At 47.5% G+C, this 20,361-nt stretch overlaps 4 protein-coding genes and 1 pseudogene across 4 annotated transcripts; 3 read left to right on the top strand and 2 right to left on the bottom strand.

Annotated features, from left to right (window-relative positions):
* Positions 1-5,875: 5,875 nt before the first annotated feature.
* Positions 5,876-9,432, top strand: LOC119319443 (helicase sen1-like). Its single transcript, XM_037593926.1, has 7 exons — positions 5,876-5,965; positions 6,158-6,679; positions 6,785-8,023; positions 8,102-8,429; positions 8,536-8,791; positions 8,872-9,094; positions 9,205-9,432. The coding sequence occupies exons 2-7, from the start codon at positions 6,200-6,202 to the stop codon at positions 9,226-9,228; spliced, it is 2,550 nt and encodes an 849-aa protein (XP_037449823.1). The 5' UTR covers positions 5,876-5,965; positions 6,158-6,199; the 3' UTR covers positions 9,229-9,432.
* A 449-nt stretch (positions 9,433-9,881) lies between these two features.
* Positions 9,882-11,256, top strand: LOC119315930. The gene has a single exon (XM_037590365.1). The coding sequence runs from the start codon at positions 9,882-9,884 to the stop codon at positions 11,220-11,222; it is 1,341 nt and encodes a 446-aa protein (XP_037446262.1). The 3' UTR covers positions 11,223-11,256.
* A 389-nt stretch (positions 11,257-11,645) lies between these two features.
* LOC119317448 lies at positions 11,646-13,714 on the top strand (annotated as a pseudogene).
* A 74-nt stretch (positions 13,715-13,788) lies between these two features.
* LOC119317449 lies at positions 13,789-14,888 on the bottom strand. Its single transcript, XM_037591908.1, has one exon. The coding sequence runs from the start codon at positions 14,793-14,795 to the stop codon at positions 14,100-14,102; it is 696 nt and encodes a 231-aa protein (XP_037447805.1). The 5' UTR covers positions 14,796-14,888; the 3' UTR covers positions 13,789-14,099.
* A 693-nt stretch (positions 14,889-15,581) lies between these two features.
* On the bottom strand, positions 15,582-18,889 carry LOC119317447 (tobamovirus multiplication protein 3-like). Its single transcript, XM_037591907.1, has 8 exons — positions 18,473-18,889; positions 17,831-17,921; positions 17,690-17,742; positions 17,438-17,602; positions 16,558-16,676; positions 16,222-16,339; positions 16,053-16,130; positions 15,582-15,946 (listed from the first exon to the last, which is right to left on the bottom strand). Exons 1-8 carry the CDS (start codon positions 18,626-18,628, stop codon positions 15,848-15,850), a joined length of 879 nt encoding a protein of 292 aa, XP_037447804.1. The 5' UTR covers positions 18,629-18,889; the 3' UTR covers positions 15,582-15,847.
* Between the last annotated feature and the right edge of the window lie 1,472 nt (positions 18,890-20,361).

Genomic DNA, 20,361 nt, shown 5'->3' with positions numbered 1-20,361 from the left:
TCTACAGTATGCTTGTCCTCCAAGATAAAAAAAATCTATATATACTTTCCGAACCTGTTGATCACCGTATCGCAGAGAAATCCTCTGTTCTCTTTTCTTGCTGTTTTCTGTCAGATCTGTCGGGCCAAGCATCATGTCTTCTTCTTCCTCCAACAACATGGAAGGGGATGCTTGGTTGATGAAGATCGAGCTGAAGAGAGAAGAGCCCGTGGAAGCCGTCGGAGGAGATGTGAGCAAGGAGGTTACCGTAGATCAGCCTCTGGTCTTCGAACAAGCACTGCCAGCTGAGGAGGAGGAGGAAGATATCCTTAAACCTTACCTTACTCATCTTACTCCTGCTGAGATTGAAGCCTTTCTCATCATTGAAATAGTTCGCATACAAAATAAGTATCTCACTCGTGAAAATATTCTGCATCAAGAGCACATCACCCACCTCCGGAGCGGCATCCGTCGGTTGGAGAATCTCTTAATACTTAAGGATAGAATCGCTTCATCACCACCATCATCTTCTTCATCACCAAAAGAGAATAAAGTATCGGTTATGGGCACTCCCCTTGGCTTCCGCCAAGCTTGGGGGAGGTGCCCCGGTATCGTATCATCCCACTATCTTTTTGCTTTTACTTATTTTTAGTTCGATCTTTGGCTTTAGATGAATAAAAGTTTAGTTCGATCCCTTCTTCTTTGAGAGTTTGCTTAGTGACATATCCTTGTAATCGTGTGCAAGTTATATAATAAAGTTTAGTTTGAGTTTTTGCTTTCTTTACTTTCGTGTTGCAGAAATAAGAAAGAATAAAGGAAAGGGAAAAATAATGAAAAGATTATATACTAATCGTATGGTAGGTGATGGCACCACATAAGGAAAGGTATAAGTAGAAAATTTTATTAGAGATTGACAAACATAGCATGAGTCAATGATGCAACTCATGAAAGAATTAATAAGGGAAGAGAAGATTCACATATAAATATACTATCCTAGAAATCTTTTATGATTGTGAGCCCTCATCAAAATATTATATACCAAAATTGTTGAAGTTGGACAAGGAAGACAACTTAATGATTTATATTTGTTCATATTCACATAGAAGTCATATTGTCGTGGATCCTTTAACATGTGGTGCTTGCCCCCTATCTTTGTTAGCCAAAAATTCCGCACTAAGTAGAGATACAACTTGTGCATCCAAAAAACCTTAAACCCAAATCTCATTTTCAAGTGTCCACCATACCTACCTAGGGAGTGAGCAAGATCCCTCAAGTAAGTTGTCATCGGTGCAAAAAGGCAATAAAAATTGCTTCTAAAAATGTGAGATCATTTAGTGTAAGAGAAAATTGAGCGTTGCACGAACTTGTGATGGTGAAGAATAAAAGCAACAGACTGCATAATAAAGGTCGCTATCACAAGGGGCAATGTAACATGGCGTTCTTTTGCACTAAGGGATTGAGCATACAAACAAATAAGCGCATGGCAACGTCTTCTTCCCTCTGCGAAGGGCCTATCTTTTACTTTTATGCAAGAGTCAAAGTTTTTCTCTGTATTCCTTTTATTTTTCTCCTTTGGCAAGCATCATGTGGTGAGGAAAGATCTAGGAACATATGTCCAGTTGAATATGGGTGGCATGAGTTATTATTGTTGACATCACCTTTGAGGTGAGTACGTTGGGAGGCGAAACCATAAGCCCCTATCTTTCTATGTGTACGGTTGAAACGTTTTGCTCATGTGTACGCGGTGAGTATTAGCAATCATAGAAGACTATATGACGGTTGAGTATGTGGACATTCCTAAAGGCTCCGACACGTGACCCTTCCTGAAAAGATGATGAATTGTAGTTGCAAAGTTGACTGAGAACATAGTTTGTTGGTTTCTAATAGAGTTTTTGCTTTATACTTGGATCGTGTGATGAACTATTACTTATTCATGAGAAGTATATGATAAAAGCCCTATGTTTAATTGTGTTGTTGTTATAATAGTCAACATGATGCTTCTATGTCCGTATTTTGTTTTTATCGACACCTCTCTCTCAAAACATGTGGACATGTTTTTCGATTTCGGTTTTCGCTTGAGGACAAGCGAGGTCTAAGCTTGGGGGAGTTGATATGTCCATTTTGCATCATGTTTTCTTACTGTTATTTATAATGTTTTTATATATAATAATTCTTTTTGAGTAATTCTAATGCCTTTTACCTCATAATTTGTAAGGTACACACCAAGAGGGAGAATTCCGGTAGATGGAAATCTGGATCTGGAAAAGCTACGTCAGGCTACCTATTTTGCACAACTGCAAACAAGCTGAAACTTCACGAGAATTTTTTATGGAATATATAAGAATTATTGGAGCCAATAAGTACCAGAGGGGGCCTACCAGGTGGGCACAACCCACCTGGGCGCGCCAGCGAGCCCAGGCGCACCCTGGTGAGTTGTGCTCCCCTCGGCCCACCTCCGGTGCCAATCTTTTGGTATATAAGTCATTTTGACCTAAAAAAATATAGGACTTTCGGGACGAAGCGCCAACGCCTCGAGGCGAACTTGGGCAGGAGCATTTTTGTCCTCCAGCGGAGCGATTCCGCCAGGGAAACTTCACTCCCTGAGGGGGAAATCATCGTCATCATCATCACCAACAACTCTCCCATCTTGAGGAGGGCAATCTCCATCAACATCTTCAACAACACCATATCCTCTCAAACCCTAGTTCATCTCTTGTGTTCAATCTTGTTACCGGAACTATAGATTGGTACTTGTGGGTGACTAGTAGTGTTGATTACATCTTTTAGTTGATTACTATATGGTCTATTTTATGGAAGATTATATGTTCCGATCCAATATGCTATTTAATACTCCTCTGATCATGAGCATGTTTATCATTTGTGAATAGTTACCTTTGTTCTTGAGGTCACGGGAGAAATCATGTTGCAAGTAATCATGTGAATTTGATATGTGTTCGATATTTTGATAGTATGTATGTTGTGATTCCCTTAGTGGTGTCATGTGAACGTCGACTACATGATACTTCATCATATTTGGGTCTAAGGGAATGCATTATGGAGTAGCAATTAGATGATGGGTTGCTAGAGTGACAGAAACTTAAACCCCAGTTTATGCGCTATTTCAAGGGATCGATTGGATCCAAAAGTTTAATGCTATGGTTAGAATTTATTCTTAATACTTTTCTCGTAGTTGTGGATGCTTGCGGGAGGGTTAATCATAAGTAGGAGGTTTGTTCAAGTAAGAATAACATCTAAGCACCGGTCCACCCACATATCAAATTATCAAAGTACCGAACACGAATTAAACCAACATGATGAAAGTGACTAGATGAAATTCCCGTGTACCCTCAAGAACGCTTTGCTTATCATAAAAGACCATTTGGCTTGTCCTTTGCCTCAAAAGGATTGGGCTACCTTGCTGCACTTTTGTTACTACTATCATTACCTGCTCGTTACCAATTATCTTATTATCAAACTACACTGCTACTTACAATTTCAGCACTTGCAGACATTACCTTACTGGAAACCACTTGTCATTTCCTTCTGCTCCTTGTTGGGTTTGACACTCTTACTTATCAAAAAGAGCTACAATTGATCCCCTATACTTGTGGGTCATCAGCCATTAGGCCCATTACGTACTCTAACACCTGTCCTTCTCCCACTTGTTCCCTATCACCTACCATTTTTCTCTCGGCATAGTGACTTGTATGTCTGCCCCACCATTTTCTTCTTCTTCGTCATCCAATCCAATCGATAGTGGAACTAGACCCATGGATTTTTCTTCATCTTCTTCGTGCTGCTTTCAATCTCCTCGAGGACGGTTTGCCACTTAGGTTTTCCGTTCAATTTCATCCAACAATGTGACATATTGAATGGCTTCTTCTCGGGTTGATGGCACAAAGTCCTCGTCAAAGTTGCATGGGTTTGAAGTCCAATGCCGCTTTGGTTCCGGCTAACAGCTTGTTTGTGAAAACCAACAAATTTGCTCACATTTTCTTGGATGGTGGACAAACTATGTTGTATTGATTGGGTGTGGCCTCACAGGGTGTTTTTGCTCATGATAAAATATGTGGATTTTTTCCCAATATTTCTCGCCTTTTTTCACATATCGGATCCATGCTAGTGTTCAACCAACTATCAACCAATAAAACATCTTCAAATTGTGTGAATGCCGGACCTTTGGCTTCACTACCTTCTTCTTTTTAGTGTGTGATGTTTGCCCAACTTCAAACACCGAGGAGATTAGCATTCCCCATGTTAAATTGCAGCCAACTTTAAACACCGAGGAAATTAGTATTCCCCATGTTAAATTGCAAAGACTTTTGACCATCAATTTTTTATCATGTTAAGCAATATTTGTTTTTTTAAACAAACTCGCAAAGTTTTTATTAATTTGTCACAACGTTTACATGGACAGATGGGAGATTGCCGGCATGACCTAACCAAATATGACGGCCACCACCGAGTGCAAGAGAGCGCTTCTCTAAATTGTGAGCTCCTAAATTCATGAACTATTTTACGAGAAATAAAAGCAGTAGAATGGTCCGATATTTCATGTATAATCGCACCATAACTTGCTGCATTCCTTTGCTTGATGTCACTGACAACCACCATGCAGTCTGAAAGCAATGCTCCCACAATATGCATCACACTTGCACGCGGGGGACTTGGCAACACGAAGCTTCGTAGTACTACGGTAGCACTGATTTTCTATCTTATGCCTCGTGAAATTCCAAAATCTCCGCCTCTACTGCTCGTCCTATTCGTTGCGGCTGCCGGGAAGCTGAAAGGTGTAAATGCGTAAATCAACCTTAAGCGCTTGGCTCTTCGCATCCCAACCCAGAATTAATTGACAGGCAGACGGAATCCCACCGGCCCGCTACCGTGCGTGCCCTTTTATATCCATCGTCGACGGCGACACACCTTGCTGCAACCTGAAACCAAGCCCCACGCATTTGCAAGGCCTGCGACCGATCAAAAACTTCTCTCGCCGGAGCCCGGCGGCGCGGGAGTGGCAAGATGAGCTTCTACAGCTATGACAGCTACGACGACGACGACGACCTCGTGCTCGTGCGGCAGGGAAGCGAAATGACTGCACGGGCGGCAAATGATAGCAGGTACAGCATGTGGACGCAGACCGAGATGGAGAAGCAGATGTTCTCGTGGTCATTTGAGCAGGTGCGCAACAGGAATCTTCTCAAGAAAAAGGTAATTCTTCTCAGTTACGTAGCTTGTTCTACCTGTTTATCTTCCTTTGTTTTCCAGATGATTGCCTAGGTGTTACATAGGCAAGTTAGCAGATGTCTCTTCTACACTTCTGAATAATCAATGCATGTTCGATCGTCAAAAAATAAGTGTCTACCTTTCGTGCAGACAGATTTGTTATAGGCGTTTTAGTGTCAAAGCATGCACTTCGTTTCTGTTAGAATTTTCAGTACATTTTTTATAGGATTTTGTAAGATGCTTTGGTTTTGTTAGAAAATAGTAAGTATCTGAGACGCGTCGTCCCAAAATACCAGTATACGTCTGAAAGGAAACATAACTGATCAATAAGGTTTGATAAAAGATCTATCAATCTGAGCATAGTATGTTCATCAAACTGTAAAGGTCAAATACACATTCATGGAACAAATATAAATATATTCACCCTGAAGCCCATATTTTTTTTTGAAAAGGGGGACTCCCCGGCCTCTGCATCAGAATGATGCATACGGCCATCTTATTAACCAAATAAAGAAGTGCCAACAAGGTTCCAAAGTCTCCAAAAGTAATGAAAAGCAAAGAAAGCTCACATAGAGCTAAAAAGAGGCTAGAAACACCAACTAGCCATGAACAGACGCCACAACCAGCTGGCTAAAGCTAGGTAGGTAAACTAAACGCCTATCCTATTACATGACCGCCATCCAAACCGATTGAAGATATCCCGAGCTACCATCTCCCAGCGGAAAGATCACCCTGAAGCCCATATAATTCATGGACCAGCTAGGTATTTCTTATGTATCTCCTATATTTTGTTCTTCAATTGTTCTATCAGATTTATTAAGCTTTTCTTAATAACTGTAAATATGTTAGTTTTCTTAATAACTGTAAGGAGTACTACTGTTTTGTTGTGCACAGTTGGCTCGGTCCTGCACTCTGTGTTCTGTGCTCTAGTCTTATTCTGTTGCATTTACATCAGGTTAAGAAGGTACCAAGAACTTTCACTTCACTAGAGGAGTACATGGGATCATTTACCCTACCACTGATTGAAGAAACTCGTGCCGATCTCTACTCTGCGCTGGAGTGTATCAAACACGCACCAGCCACTGAAGTGAAACGGATCGACGAGCTTTGTTCAAAGCAGTCCATCTTCAGCATCTTGGTCAAGAAGGCTGACCCTATGAACACAAACCCGGGGGAAGTATATGCCCTCAAGGATGCAGACATACTTGTGTTCTTGGATAGGAAGCCGAGGCACATCTCGGACCTGGGGCGCAGCAAGGTGCCCTATGTGATTGCCTCGGTGCTGAAAGCAGAGGACGCCAACGGCAATGCGATCGTGAGGCTGTCAGGCGGGAAACGGGACCTTGTGCCGCCCCTCGTCGCGGTGTTCCTGATCAACATGACAACGTACAATCGTATATGGAATGCACTGGACATGCATGTTGCTGGTCTCAGGAACACTAGCATCATTGAGAAGATTGTACGTTATGCTCCAAAGGTTTGTACTCCAATTTACATTCGACAGGCTTTAATTTTATCTTGTAGGAACTACATCTTTAAGCAATGTAAATGTGTGTTTACTTTTTTGATGGTGGTTGGCCAGGAGGACAGTTCAGAACTACCTCTACATTTGCCAGACAGATCACTTGGCCTTGAAAAATTTAGGCTAAACAGGTCACAGCAGATGGCAGTACTTGACTGTGTTTCAGCAATGGAGCAGCAGGGTACATATCCGGTGCGTCTGATATGGGGGCCTCCCAGCACAGGGAAGACGAAGACGATCAGCACGCTCCTGTGGTCCATGATGGTCAAGAACCACAGAACGCTGACCTGTGCTCCGACCAACACTGCGGTGGTGGAGGTCGCGTCTCGGATCCTCAGCCTCATCGGAGAATCCTCCGCTGGCGGTGGAAATGGCTGCTTTCTGAGTGATGTTGTCCTGTTCGGAAATGAGGATAGGATGAACGTCGATCAGGACCTCACGAAGATTTTCTTGGAGAAGCGCGTTCGCCGTCTCCAGAAGTGCTTGACGCCAGGTTCGGGGTGGACCAGCTGCCTGAGCTCTATGGTACGAATTCTCGAGGAACCTTTGGTTCAGTATGCTTCCTACGTTGAGCACACTGAAAGGCTGATCAAGGAACTTGCCAAGAAAGAAAAAGAGGAACTTGCGAAGAAGGCGAAGAACAAAGGGGTGGAGGTGAAGGAGGATGTTGCTAAGAAGGAAGCAGATAAGAAAAGCATAAAGATACAGTCGTTCAAAGAATATTTCACGAGTAGCTACAAACGAATCGAGGATGAGCTCCGCACCTGCATCGAGACTTTCCGCGACGATCTCCCAAGATCAGCCACATCTAGGCAGAATTTCCGTTGCATGACGGAGGTTCTGCACCTGCTTACAGAGTTTGGGAAACAAGTGCAGTCCGAGCCAGAGAAGCAGCTGCAGACGCTGTTCAGAGACACGTCGGACGGGAAGAACAGCTGCCTGTTTCAGAGTCTGGTGTCATACGCGGAAGACAGCGTGCGCTCAGAACTTAAGCAAGCGAGAGCCCAGTGCGTCGAGAAGCTGAATCACCTGTCCAACAACTTCGACCTCCCGGGCATTTTCGACAAGCGGTCCATCGAGGAGTTCTTGCTGCAGAAGAGCAAGAGCGTGCTCTGCACCGCGTCCAGCTCCGCCCGCCTGCACTACCTGCAGAAGGCCGAGCCGTTCGACATCCTCGTCGTCGACGAGGCCGCGCAGCTCAAGGAGTGCGAGTCGATGATACCTCTGCAGATTCCTGGGATCCGGCTCGCCGTTCTCATCGGCGATGAGTACCAGCTTCCGGCGCTCGTGAAGAGCCAGGTGACACGGCATTGTCCTTGGTGCTTTTGTTGGTTGTTTTGCCCGTTGATCGCTAGCTAACTCTTGCGTTGCGTGCAGGTGTGTGATGAAGCCGACTTCGGGAGGAGCCTGTTCGAGAGGCTGAGTTCGCTGGGGCACCCCAAGCACCTTCTTAACGTGCAGTACAGGATGCACCCGGGGATAAGCAAGTTCCCGGTCTCGAGCTTCTACGGCGGCCAGATCGACGACGGCGAGAACGTCCTGCGCAGGGACTACGAGCGCAAGCACCTGACCGGCCCGATGTACGGGTCCTACTCCTTCATCAACATCGAAGGCGGAAAGGAGAGCTCCGGCAAGCACGACAAGAGCCTCATCAACACCATCGAGGTCGCCGCCGTGACCCGGATCGTGCAGAGGCTCTTCAGAGGTACGCACGCACGCTAGCTTAGCTTCACTCTGAATCCATGGATGAATTCTTTCTCCATTGCTTTGGCCACCGAAGAGATGAATGGATGATTTGTGCATGCTCGTAGAGTCGGTGGAGACGAGGAGGAAGCTTAGCGTGGGCGTGGTGTCGCCGTACAAGGGCCAGGTCCGCGCCATCCAGGAGAAGCTGGGCAAGACGTACGAGATGCACGGCGGGTTCTCGGTGAAGGTCCGGTCGGTGGACGGGTTCCAGGGCGCCGAGGAGGACATCATCATCTTCTCCACCGTGCGGAGCAACAGCACCGGCACCGTCGGCTTCCTCAACAACGTGAACCGCACCAACGTCGCGCTCACACGGGCCAAGTGAGCCGAGTCGAGCTCCCCGGTTCGCCTGCAGCATTTTCCTCCATGAGCTGCATGTGATTTTGTGTTTGCTTGCGCAGGCACTGTCTGTGGATCGTAGGGAACGCGACCACATTGGTGAGCAGCAAGACGGTGTGGCAGAAGATAGTGACTGACGCCAAGGAGAGGGGCTGCTTCTTCGACGCCAACGACGACCAGGACCTCTCGGGCGCGATCGTCAAGGCCGTCATCGAGCTCGACGAAGTGGAGAGCGCGCTGAGCATGGAGATGGGCAACCTCCGCATCGGCGGGTCACGGTCCGGGGTACGAAACAACCAAACCCCGTGCACAAATCCTGGTGCCAATTAGCTGACGGCGTTTTTTACTTCAGGCATTTCTTCTCTCTCTAAATAAACACCATGTTTTTGCTGCAGAAATCCAAGACAAAGTACGTGTGAAATTCTGGATGCTGCTACAAGAAAAGCTTGCACGGTTGTCTGGTCGTCGGCGAGCAGAAGAAATTACCAGCCGTGTGCTCTGCAAGACAGTAGTAGTAACTCTGATGCGGCGACGACTGCGACCAACCTTTCCCTAGTGTGTCTTGTACTGCTGTGTTCAAGACTGTCAATATTGTCTCAAGAACATATTTATTAAACTTCTTAATGGAGCAACCTTTATCAGTATGATATGTCTTGAAGGGCATATGACGAGCATCCACGCAAATATCCTAACTGTCGCGTCAAAGCCCACTGGCTCATCTTAAGCGCCGGGTTTCAGTGAACGATGCACGCTCATACTACTGTACTAAAAGTCCTTCAGTCTAGCCCAATCACCAGCAGCATTGAGCCGTTGAATCACGAGATTCAACTTGAGCCCATCAACTTTGCTCACGAGATTCTAACTTCTAAGCATCCAATTAACAACGCACCATAACTACTGTCAAAAGACTCTGAACTTACTTAGTTTAGTGATCTAAAAGATCTTATTAGTTTACAGAGGGAGTAGGTAGCACAAATTCTCTATAAAAGCATCATCCTCCTCGTTACAAACACAAGAAGAGACATTTTGAGCTTCCAGTTTGTGCTGCTTTAGCTGCTGGATCGTGCGCAGCATGGACCATGACATGTCCAGGAAGCCTCGAGATCAGCAGCACAAGAGCTGCAGGTCCAGGGCCCTGGTTCTACTTATCGCCGTCGCCACCAACACCGCCATCTTCCTCCTCTTCTCCGACACCAGCTCCGCAATCGGCATTCGCTCCGGTGAGCACGGCTTCTTCTGGAAGTCGACTAAGCTGTCATTCCGCGACATCAACATCACGGAGTATGCGCTGGCCGCTAGCCGCGACGAGCTCCTGCACCTGCACGATCGCCTCGCCACGGCAAGCTCCCTTGTCGTGACGCTCCTGGGCATAAACGACACTTCCAGCGACATGGCAGCCGCCAGGGACGAGCAGAAGCATGCGGGAGCCGACGGACTGTGGCAGCCGGAGCTCACCGGAGAGCTCCGGCTGGCCGTCGGCCCCCACAAACTGCCATTAGGCTTCACGAAGAACCTGGGGTCCGATCAGCTGTTCCCGGCGGTGGGGCAAGCGTGCCGCCGTTTCCCGGACGAGCTGGAGCGATATATGAACTACAAGCCCGGCGGCGAGTGTCCGTCTGACGAGCAGTTCTCACAGCGGCTCATGCTCAAGGGCTGTGAGCCACTGCCACGGCGGCGGTGCCGGACACGCAGCCCGGCAGGGTACGCCGAGCCCACACCACTGCCGGCGAGCCTGTGGTCCATGCCGCCGGACACCAGCATCATGTGGGACGCGTACACGTGCAAGAACTACTCCTGCCTTGCTAATCGCAGCAAGACCAAGGGATTCTACGACTGCAAAGACTGCTTCGACCTGCTCAACGGCCGGGAGAAGGGCCGGTGGACGCGCGACGACGGTGCACTCTCATACTCCATCGATGCTGTGCTTGCAACGAAGCCAAACGGCACAGTGCGCATCGGGCTTGACATTGGCGGCGGGTCAGGCACATTCGCTGCACGGATGCAGGAGCGTGGGGTGACCGTGGTGACCACGTCCATGAACTTCGATGGCCCATTCAATAGCTTCATAGCTTCACGGGGTCTTGTCCCCATGCACCTCAGCATCGCGAACCGGCTACCGTTCTTCGACGGCACACTCGACATCGTGCACTCGATGCATGTGCTCAGCCACTGGATCCCTGATGTGATGCTCGAGTTCGCGTTGTTCGACATCTACAGAGTGCTGAGGCCTGGAGGATTGTTCTGGCTCGACCACTTCTTCTGCCTCGGCACACAGATGAACACGACGTATGTGCCCATGTTCAATCAAATCGGTTTCAACAAGGTGCGGTGGAATGCGAGACGGAAGCTGGACCGAGGGATCAAGATGAACGAATGGTACCTTTCAGCGCTGCTCGAAAAGCCCACCACCTAAGTGACCATTTGCTATTTCACTCTCTGACATTATACTCCAGCAGTTTCATCATGATGCAGGAGAACAAGTAGATGAAGCAATGTATCCATTCCACAAATTAGTGGTGTACAGCATAAGCATAGACTGTACTTATCAACACTCTCAAAATCGATCATCTTGCCATGATCGCTTCAACTTATTCTCAAACCATGTAAACTGCATAATTCTTAGCCTACATATCAGAACTGCAAAACAGGAATTGCCGTCTCGAATTTCTCTCTGTTTGTATGATTCTATTGTACCATATTTTTATTGTACCATCATGGTATCCCGCAAAAAAAAATGAGAGCATCATGGTTTATTGGTTTTCCAACCTATATTTTTCCTTCAATTCAAAAGAAGGGACCAAATGCCTACCTTATTTGGTGATTCCAAATCCACTGCACCCACATTTTCTTCCCCTCCGCCTCTGTTTCCGCCTTCTCTGTCACGGACTCTCCCTCTGCCTCTGCTCCTGCTTCCACCTCCTTGGTTGCCGAGATCACATTGTTAAATTGGCGCTGAATGTCGCTGGCGATCGCGAGCAGAGGGAATTACCAGCCATGTGCTCTGCAAGACGGTAGTAGTAACAATTGGATGCAGCCACGACTGCAACCAACCTTTACCTAGTGTCTGTCTCTCTGTCTTGTGCTGATGTGTTGGAAGACTCTTAAGATTGCCTCAAGAACATGCTTCATTGTCACAACTATTTACACTTCTTAGTGCAGCAATCTTTATTAGTATGATATACATGTCTAGAAGCGCGGATGACCAGCATCCACACAAATATCCTAACTGTCGCGTCAAAGCCCACTGGCTCATCTTAAGCGCCGGGTTTCAGTGAACGATGCACGCTCATACTGAAAGTCCATCAGTCTAGCCCAATCACTAGCATTGAGCCGTTGAATCACGAGATTCCAACTTGAGCCTGTCTACTTTTCTCACCTGTCAAGCAACACCCCAGTTCTAAACTGTCAACTGTGAGGTGAGGTTGGACTCTAAACATTTTTAGTAAGAGTCGTAGTAAAAGAAAGGAGTAGTGGGATAGCACAGTTTCTATAAAAGCATCGTCCTCATTACAAACACAAGAAGAGGCATTTTGAGTTTCCTTGTGCTGCTTTAGTTGTTGTTGCAACATGCGCAGCATGGACTACCACATGTCCAGGAAACCTAGAGATCGGCAGCACAACAGCTGCAGGTCCAGGGCCCTGGTTCTACTTATCGTCGTCGCCACCAACACAGCCACCTTCCTCCTCTTCTCCGACGCCAGTTACTTAGTTGGCAATGGCTCCGGCGAGCACAACCGCAGCGTCCCCTTCTGGAACTCCGGTAACATCACGGATTACGCTCTCGCTGCGAGCCACGATGAGCTCGTGCACCTGCACGACCACCTCGCCACGGCAAACTCCCTTGTCGAGACGCTCCTGGGCCTAAAGGCTACTGCCAGCGACATGGCAGCCGCCAGGGATGAGCAGAAGCATGTCGGGGTTGACGGACTGTGGCAATGGGAGCTCACCAGCGAGCTCCAGCTGGCCGTCGGCCCCCACAAACTGCCATTAGGCTTCACGAAGAACCTGGGGTCCGATCAGCTGTTCCCGACGGTGGGGCAAGCGTGCCACCATTTCCCGGACGAGCTGGAGCGCTATATGGACTACAAGCCCGGTGGCGAGTGTCCGTCCAATGAGCAGTTTGCACAGCGGCTCATGCTCAAGGGCTGCGAGCCATTGCCACGACGGAGATGCCGGCCACGCCGCCCGATAGGGTATGCTAAGCCCACACCACTGCCAGCGAGCCTGTGGGCCATGCCGCCAGACACCAGCATCGTGTGGGACGAGTACACGTGCAAGAACTACTCCTGCCTTGTCAACCGCCGCAAGACCAAGGGTTCCTACGACTGCAAAGACTGCTTCGACCTGCTCAGCGGCCGGGAGAAGGGCCGGTGGATGCGCGACGACGGTGCACTCTCATACTCCATTGATGCCGTGCTTGCAACAAAGCCAAATGGCACGGTGCGCATTGGGCTCGACATTGGGGGTGGATCAGGCACGTTTGCTGCATGGATGCAGGAGCGTGGGGTGACCGTGGTGACCACGTCCATGAACTTCGATGCCCCATTCAATAACTTCATAGCTTCGCGGGGTCTTCTCCCCATGCACCTGAGCATCGCGCACCGGCTACCGTTCTTTGATGGCACGCTCGACATTGTGCATTCGATGCATGTGCTTAGCCACTGGATCCCCGATGCCATGCTCGAGTTCACCTTGTTTGACATTTACAGAGTGCTGAGGCCCGGAGGATTGTTCTGGCTCGACCACTTCTTCTGCCTCGGCACGCAAATGAACACAACATATGTGCCCATGTTCAATCAAATCGGTTTCAACAAGGTGCGGTAGAATGCCAGACGGAAGCTGGACCAAGGGATCAAGAGGAACGAGTGGTACCTCTCAGCGCTGCTCGAGAAGCCCACGACCTAGGTGACCATTTCCTATAGATTTTTCACTCCTTGGCATTATATTCCAGCAATTTCATCATGATGTAAGAGAACAAATACATGAAGCAATGTATCCATTCCATAAATTAGTGGTGTACAGCAGAAGTATAGACTGTACTTATCAACACTCTCAAAATCGATCACCTTACCATGATCGCCTCGACTTATTCTCAAACCATGTAAATTGCATAATTCTTAGCCTACATATCAGAACTGCAAAACAGGAATTGCCGTCTCGAATTTCTCTCTGTTTGTATGATTCTACTGTACCATTAGAGCATCATCATGGCGTTCCAACCTATATTTTCCTTCAAAAGAAAGGGAGAAAATGCCTACCTTATTTGGTGATGATTCCAAATCCGCTGCACTCACAGTTTCTCCCCCTCCGCCTCTGTTTCCGTCTTCTCTGTCACGGGCTCAGCCTCTGCCTCTGCTGCTGCTTCCACCTCCTTGGTCGCCGAGATCGGCATTGTCAAATTGGCGCTGAATTTGTCGCCGGCGATCGCCTGGCAGCGCTCGAGCATCGACTCCGACTCCGCCGCCCTGCCCAGAACAGAGTACAGAACGTACTGGCAGAACAGGGGGCGGTAGTCGCCGGGGTCCTCCCGCGCGAGCTCCTCGAAGGCGGCGATCGCCTCGTCGGCCTTGCCGTCCACGAAGAGCGTCTGCGCTGCGAGGAGCCGAGCATAGTCCTCGCCGCCTCCGGCGGCGGAGAGGCGGGCCCGCGCGGCCTCCGCGCCGCTGACATGGGAGAGGGCGGCGGTCTCGATGATGAGCTTCTCGAAGAGGTGGGAGTCGTCCTGGATGGCGTCCTCGGGCGAGACCGTGACGGTGGGCGCGGGGGGCGGAGGCGGGGGCGGCGTGCACGCGATGGCCGGGGAGGTGGCCGCGAGGAGGACCGCGGCGGAGGCGGCGAGGCGGAGGGAGGAGATGATGGGGTGGCGGGGAACCGAATTCGAATTGGTGGTGGCCTTCACGGCCGTGGGTAGATCGTACCGGCGCCGGGAGGAGGAGACGAGGGCGAAGGGGCTGCGGATGGAGGCTGCGCCGGCGTGGAAGGCCATGGCGGCGGCTAGGGTTTGCGGCGCGGAGATTACCAAGGTTTGAGTTTGTATAAATCACGGACAGGACAGAGGTGGAGAGAGCAGCGGCGGAGTTTTGTTTTGTTTGCTGGAGAAAAGAATTGAAATTTCGGTTGGTACGCTCTATGCTGTTCGGTAGCCTGGCGGTAGGTGGCGTCGGCGCCTCCGACTATTCTTTACTTCTGTTTTTATTTCCTTTTTCTCTTTTCGATGAAAGCCGAATAAAACTGACTAGTACTCCTCTACTGTGTCATGCACACAAATTTGAAAAAAAAATTAGGGGTACACAAATTTGAAAAAATACCCAAAATGCGCATAAGATTATTTAACCTTTCTGCACATGATTTAACATTTTGTCTTTACATTTTTCAGTTGAACTTTTCGACTGAATTAAACTTTTCTTTTGAGCTGTCCTAAGAGAGGATAAAGGCAGATTCATGGCTAGAGGAAATTGGAAAATTGATTGGTGCGTGGACATCCTGACAGCCGAAGCCTTGGCTCTAAGTATTGGCCTATAACTTGCACGCTTAGTTATTAACTTTGATAATTTAGAGGTACCATGAAGAATGGAGGGCGTTCTGATGCAGCGGTGGTGACTGCTTTTAACGATTTTTTATTTTATTGCTTGTGGTTTTCGTCTCGCTACTTTCAAACATTGTAATAAGGAAACTAATAAGGTTGCTTTAAGCGAAATTTTACCCCCTCATAAACAATGCAAACTGTTATTTCAAACGAATAAAGCTTTGTGTTTTTCAAAACAAAAATAGCTTATGAGGAATTTTGCCTGCTCAACAAGTGAAGATGCTTGATTTCTAATCACACCAACAGTAATTAATTACATGAAATTAGCACCCTTAAACTATCAAGTTAGTGGCTACATAAGGTAAGTTCACGCGTAGATTTCAGATCCCTGTCTGTACACATTTTGAACGACCAGACCATAGACCAGCCCTTTTTAAGTCTTGGGGTCGCATTCAGCTATGTTGCAGCAACTTCTCTATATTTCAGCTCAGAAGGGGACACCGCTTTTATCTCTAGCCGCTGCTGAGGGGATGGTAACGTGCGAGCTTTAGCTTCGAAGGGATCCTCCGCAGAATGTACAGGACAAGAGCCGAAGGAACGATTTCGACAAGCTGTAGAAAAAAGGAGGTTAACATCAATGCCAATGATGGTTTCAATTTATAGACTAGGCAAAAATAAAACGAGGTGGTGACTATGAGCTGCAAAAGTCACACATACGAGGTAATATATGAAATTCAGAATTGGATGGTCAAGAACATCCAGATCAGCATCTTTATTGAAGGCAGCGAAACACATCTGCAGAAAAACAAAAGTGCGTCAGCAACAGTGAGAAATGAACCATATGACTTGCAATCTCGTTCAAGGATCGGAGGACAGACATCCTTACCATTACGCATCTTGCCAAGAAGCAACAGGAACAAATAGCGGCCACTCTGCCAACCTCGCTCAGCTTTTGTTGCCTCCCTTTAGACTCGATAGGGAAACGCTTCAACATGAGGAATAGCCTGCCAAACAAATCAGGAGCACACGGATACAGTTAGTACCATAGTGTTATAGTTGTATTGTATAATTAAATAGATCAAACCCTGAAACAAATGGGTATAGTCTACAGTACCAAACTACAGAACCGTTACTAGACTGCGGCTAGCCTCACTGATTAACTTGACTGTAAACATGATCTAAGTGAATCATAATTCAAACTTTATGAAAGAGGTATTCTTACCTCCCTCCGTACAGCAGAAAACCCAGAGCAGCGGAAAATGAAAGTCCCGCAATGAATAACTTTGAAAGCACAAGCATAGATGAATTTGGATTCAACCACAACAATACCCACACCAAAACCTGAAAGCAAATGTATTCGAGTATTTTCAGCCAAGGCAGTCAAACGGTGATTGAGCACACATAATAAAAACAGATGAACGGAGCAGTTAGTTAAGTGAGAAGAACTCATGTAGAACAGGCATGTGAGGGTCAGTATTTAAATAAAAAACACCAACCATCAAAGACTACAATAAATGACTAAGTGCAAACTATTTCCCTATTACCTTCATGCATTTGTTTCTGTTATACTGTTCCAGATATGCACTACTCCCTCTGACAAAACATACGGCATCCACACATAACTTTGACCACCAATATAATTTATCTGCCTCGATGCTATAATTTCCATTGCAGATAAGTACAGAACACATATATATTACCGGTCTAATTGATGGTTACAGTTAAACCTCGAAATGCATGACATACATGACCCACATATACTATTGGTCTAACCGATGGTAAGTGTATCATAGTTTTTCATATTGAAAAGAGTTTTCACAAGAATAAATTTTCAGGATTCACCAGTACGATAAAAGGGAAAACATCCTGACATGTATAGGGTTTAGGGTCAGATAGTTCTCGTACAACTATACAAAATACTACTACTTCTCTACCAAGATAAGACGTTTTTGCAGTTCAATTTGAACAACAAAAACATCTTATATTTTGATACAGAGGGAGTAGCTATCTACCACAATATAAGACATTTTTGCAGTTCAAAAGACATCACGTCATTACGTCTTATATTTAGTGCAAATTTATATTAAAAAAAACTGCTTTACCTGCATCGCATAAACGACACCGTTAATAGTATAGAAACCTGATCTGAGGCCATCAGTGTCTAGACCACGTGCTTGATAAGATATTTCAGCCCAGAAAAGTGCCAACATTGCATAGGTAGTGAAGAATGCAAGCCCCGGCAGATCAAGAATAACATGCTGAAAGATCTGAAATAAAATAAACACGATTAAAACTCTGATCAATCAAATTGAATATTTCATTCGAGTGACAGAAAATAATGAAGCTATCCAAACCTGAGGGTTCACTAGTTGCACTTGACGACGGAAAGCAAAGATGGAACACCTTGCTGCAGATTAGCAACAGAGTAAAATTAGAATTACACGGGATATAAATGAGCATGCAAATTTTACCCCAGTTGAGACTGAACAATGTACCTCCATTAACCAAGAAATTAAGGAACTGGAAGACCTTTTGTGTTGTCCATCCATATTCAGGAACTCTGTGCTGTATTCTGGCAACTTGGATCTGCATATACACATACATAGCACAGTGTTAATATTGCCTTCTCTTCCTCGAGTAAATTTATTCATCAAGCTGTAAACATTGGCATGTGCACATGACAAGTATAAACCTTACTAAGATATTTATTTATTTATTTGCAAGAAACCGAGGTATTTACAGTTGAGAGTTCATAGAATTATATGCATAATTCAGATGCTACCAGCGCATTCTTATCCACCAAGGTTTTCATGGATTAGAGAGAGATAAGCATGAAAGCAAACACAGGTCCTTGTCCACCTATCCGCATTCAGAATCACAGTTTTCCCCTTGATTGATCTAAAGCTCTGTGAGATGCTATTCGTTCGCATTATCGGCTTTCATACAAAAGCCTAGTATTATGCTCAAGCCACAAAGCAAATAAAAACAGCCTTTATTCTCTAGTGAAATCGCTGGTTGTGACATCACAAATTTATTCATCGGTACCCCTGCCAAATATTCTCTTGCCTCGCCACCAGGGCACCAACCTAGCAGTAGAAGGGGTACAGGTTTGTTCCGAGGACAGATTGGATGCTTACGAAGGAGGAGGCGGCGATGAGGCCGTAGAGTGCGGCGAGGGCCCAGAAGATCCCGTCCTGCCACGCCGGCGAGCCGTTCACGTGCTCCCACCACCCCGCGAAGGCCGCCGGCAGGGGCACCGGCGCCGGAGCCGATAACAGCGCCGCAGCCGCCATCGCCGCCAGGCTGCACGGAGATCCCTGGAAGAGAGACAGACAGACAGACAGACAGACGGCCTTCCTCTCGGGTAGAATCAAAAATCAAAATTTTTGGGTGGCTTGGGGAATCTGGTGGTGCCGCTGGCGGCGACGTGGGTTTGTAGGGGCGGCTCGCGTCGCCTTCGTAGCTCGGAACACAGGTTGGATCGGAGCCGACGTGTTTGGTAGTTTTGTAATCCGACGGAGTACGTCCTAACATCAGCCGCGCTCTGCTTATATCTGCGCCCTGCTTATATCTGCGCCCGCGTTCTTGGCTAGAATTAGGACGTACTCCGGCTCGGGGGCCCATCCGAGTCCGGGGAAACATCAGCTTTTGTGTCCTTGTTGTCCTAAAAAGAAAAGAAAAGGAAAGGAACCCGCAGTTACGTCGGATCCCGATCAAACACATAGAATTATTTATTGTAGCGCGACGATATTTTCTGATAGTAGTTTTTTACACTACATAAAGTTTTACTTTAGAACATGGTAAATTTTGCACGGCGGCATGATAAATTTATCTGTTTTCACATGTCCAATCTAGATGTTCGCTGGCAAAAGCTGGAAATCCGACGTCGGATTTTTAACATTTAGAAGAAGAAATAAACAGTCTGATTTAGTATGCGAGAGATCCGAAAGTGGAATAAAGAGTGTCTGCAAGAGGCCCCTCTACCCGCCGGCGAGGGAGCGGATCCCTGCCTCCCCTGCTTGCTTCCGCGGCGGGGGGAGTTGGGGACTCGCTCATCTTCTTTAGGCGTGTAGACATGCCATGTAGGTGTCGATTTGGAGAAGGGTTCATCGCCGATCTGGAGAAATAAATCTGCCACTTCCCTTCTCCCGTGTCGGTGTTGGTTTTCCCGCCATGAGGGCGGCATTGCTATCGGTGTTCTGGGAACTAGGGTATCCAGACCTGCCTGCCTGCAGCCCACGGCGTGGCTCTATTGACGGCCTGGTACGGCCCATCTTCAACTTCGGTAAGACAAGACCCTCGCGAGACGGACGACACCAAGACCTCCGGAGGAAGCGACCTCCCTAGGCTGGCTCCTGGGGAGCGGAGACTTCTATGCAAGCGTTCACCTCATGAGGCTGAGGTGACGCAAGCCATGACGACCAAGGCTAGACGGGCGCCAGCGGGCGCAAAGCAGCAGGTTTCCTCTTTGGTGCTAAGGATGCAAGCGCAGGTGCAACGAGACTAAAACCGCCAGGACGGATGTTATCACCGAGCCCACCGTGGCGTCACGACCGGAAGCTTTGCAGGCGAAGACGACCTTTTGTCAGGATAGGATGTACTTCCTGTCCCCCTTCAAAATTGGCCATTGTGGGATCCCTTCCCGCCTTCATTTGGGGGAAGAGGACCAATGCCACTATAAATATAGCTGAGCCACCACCGTAGGAGAGAGAGACTTCTCTTGCTCACACCTACACAAGAACAGTCCTTCTGAGGTTGTTCTTCCTTTGTAGTAGTTCATCCTCAGCCCCTCGCGAGGCTAATCCACCCGAAAGTAGGAGTATGGTCTTACACCGCAAGATGGCCCGAACCTGAGTAAACTGCCGCTTCTCTTTCCTTCCCCGTTCGTCGAGCTAGGCCGGGAAAGCGACGATCAGTTGGCTTGAGAGGTTGAGTTCTTCGCACACGTCCCAGAGTTCGAACCTTTATTGGGTCTGCGGAGCCCTGAATCCGACAATTGCTCTCCCTTGATCTACGTATCAAACAG

The sequence above is a fragment of the Triticum dicoccoides genome, chromosome 6A (assembly GCF_002162155.2).
Source record: "Triticum dicoccoides isolate Atlit2015 ecotype Zavitan chromosome 6A, WEW_v2.0, whole genome shotgun sequence".
In the NCBI taxonomy this organism is placed as follows: Eukaryota; Viridiplantae; Streptophyta; class Magnoliopsida; order Poales; family Poaceae; genus Triticum; species Triticum dicoccoides.
The sequence above is the reverse complement of the archived record's forward strand: the minus strand, read 5'-3'. Positions and strand labels throughout refer to the sequence as shown.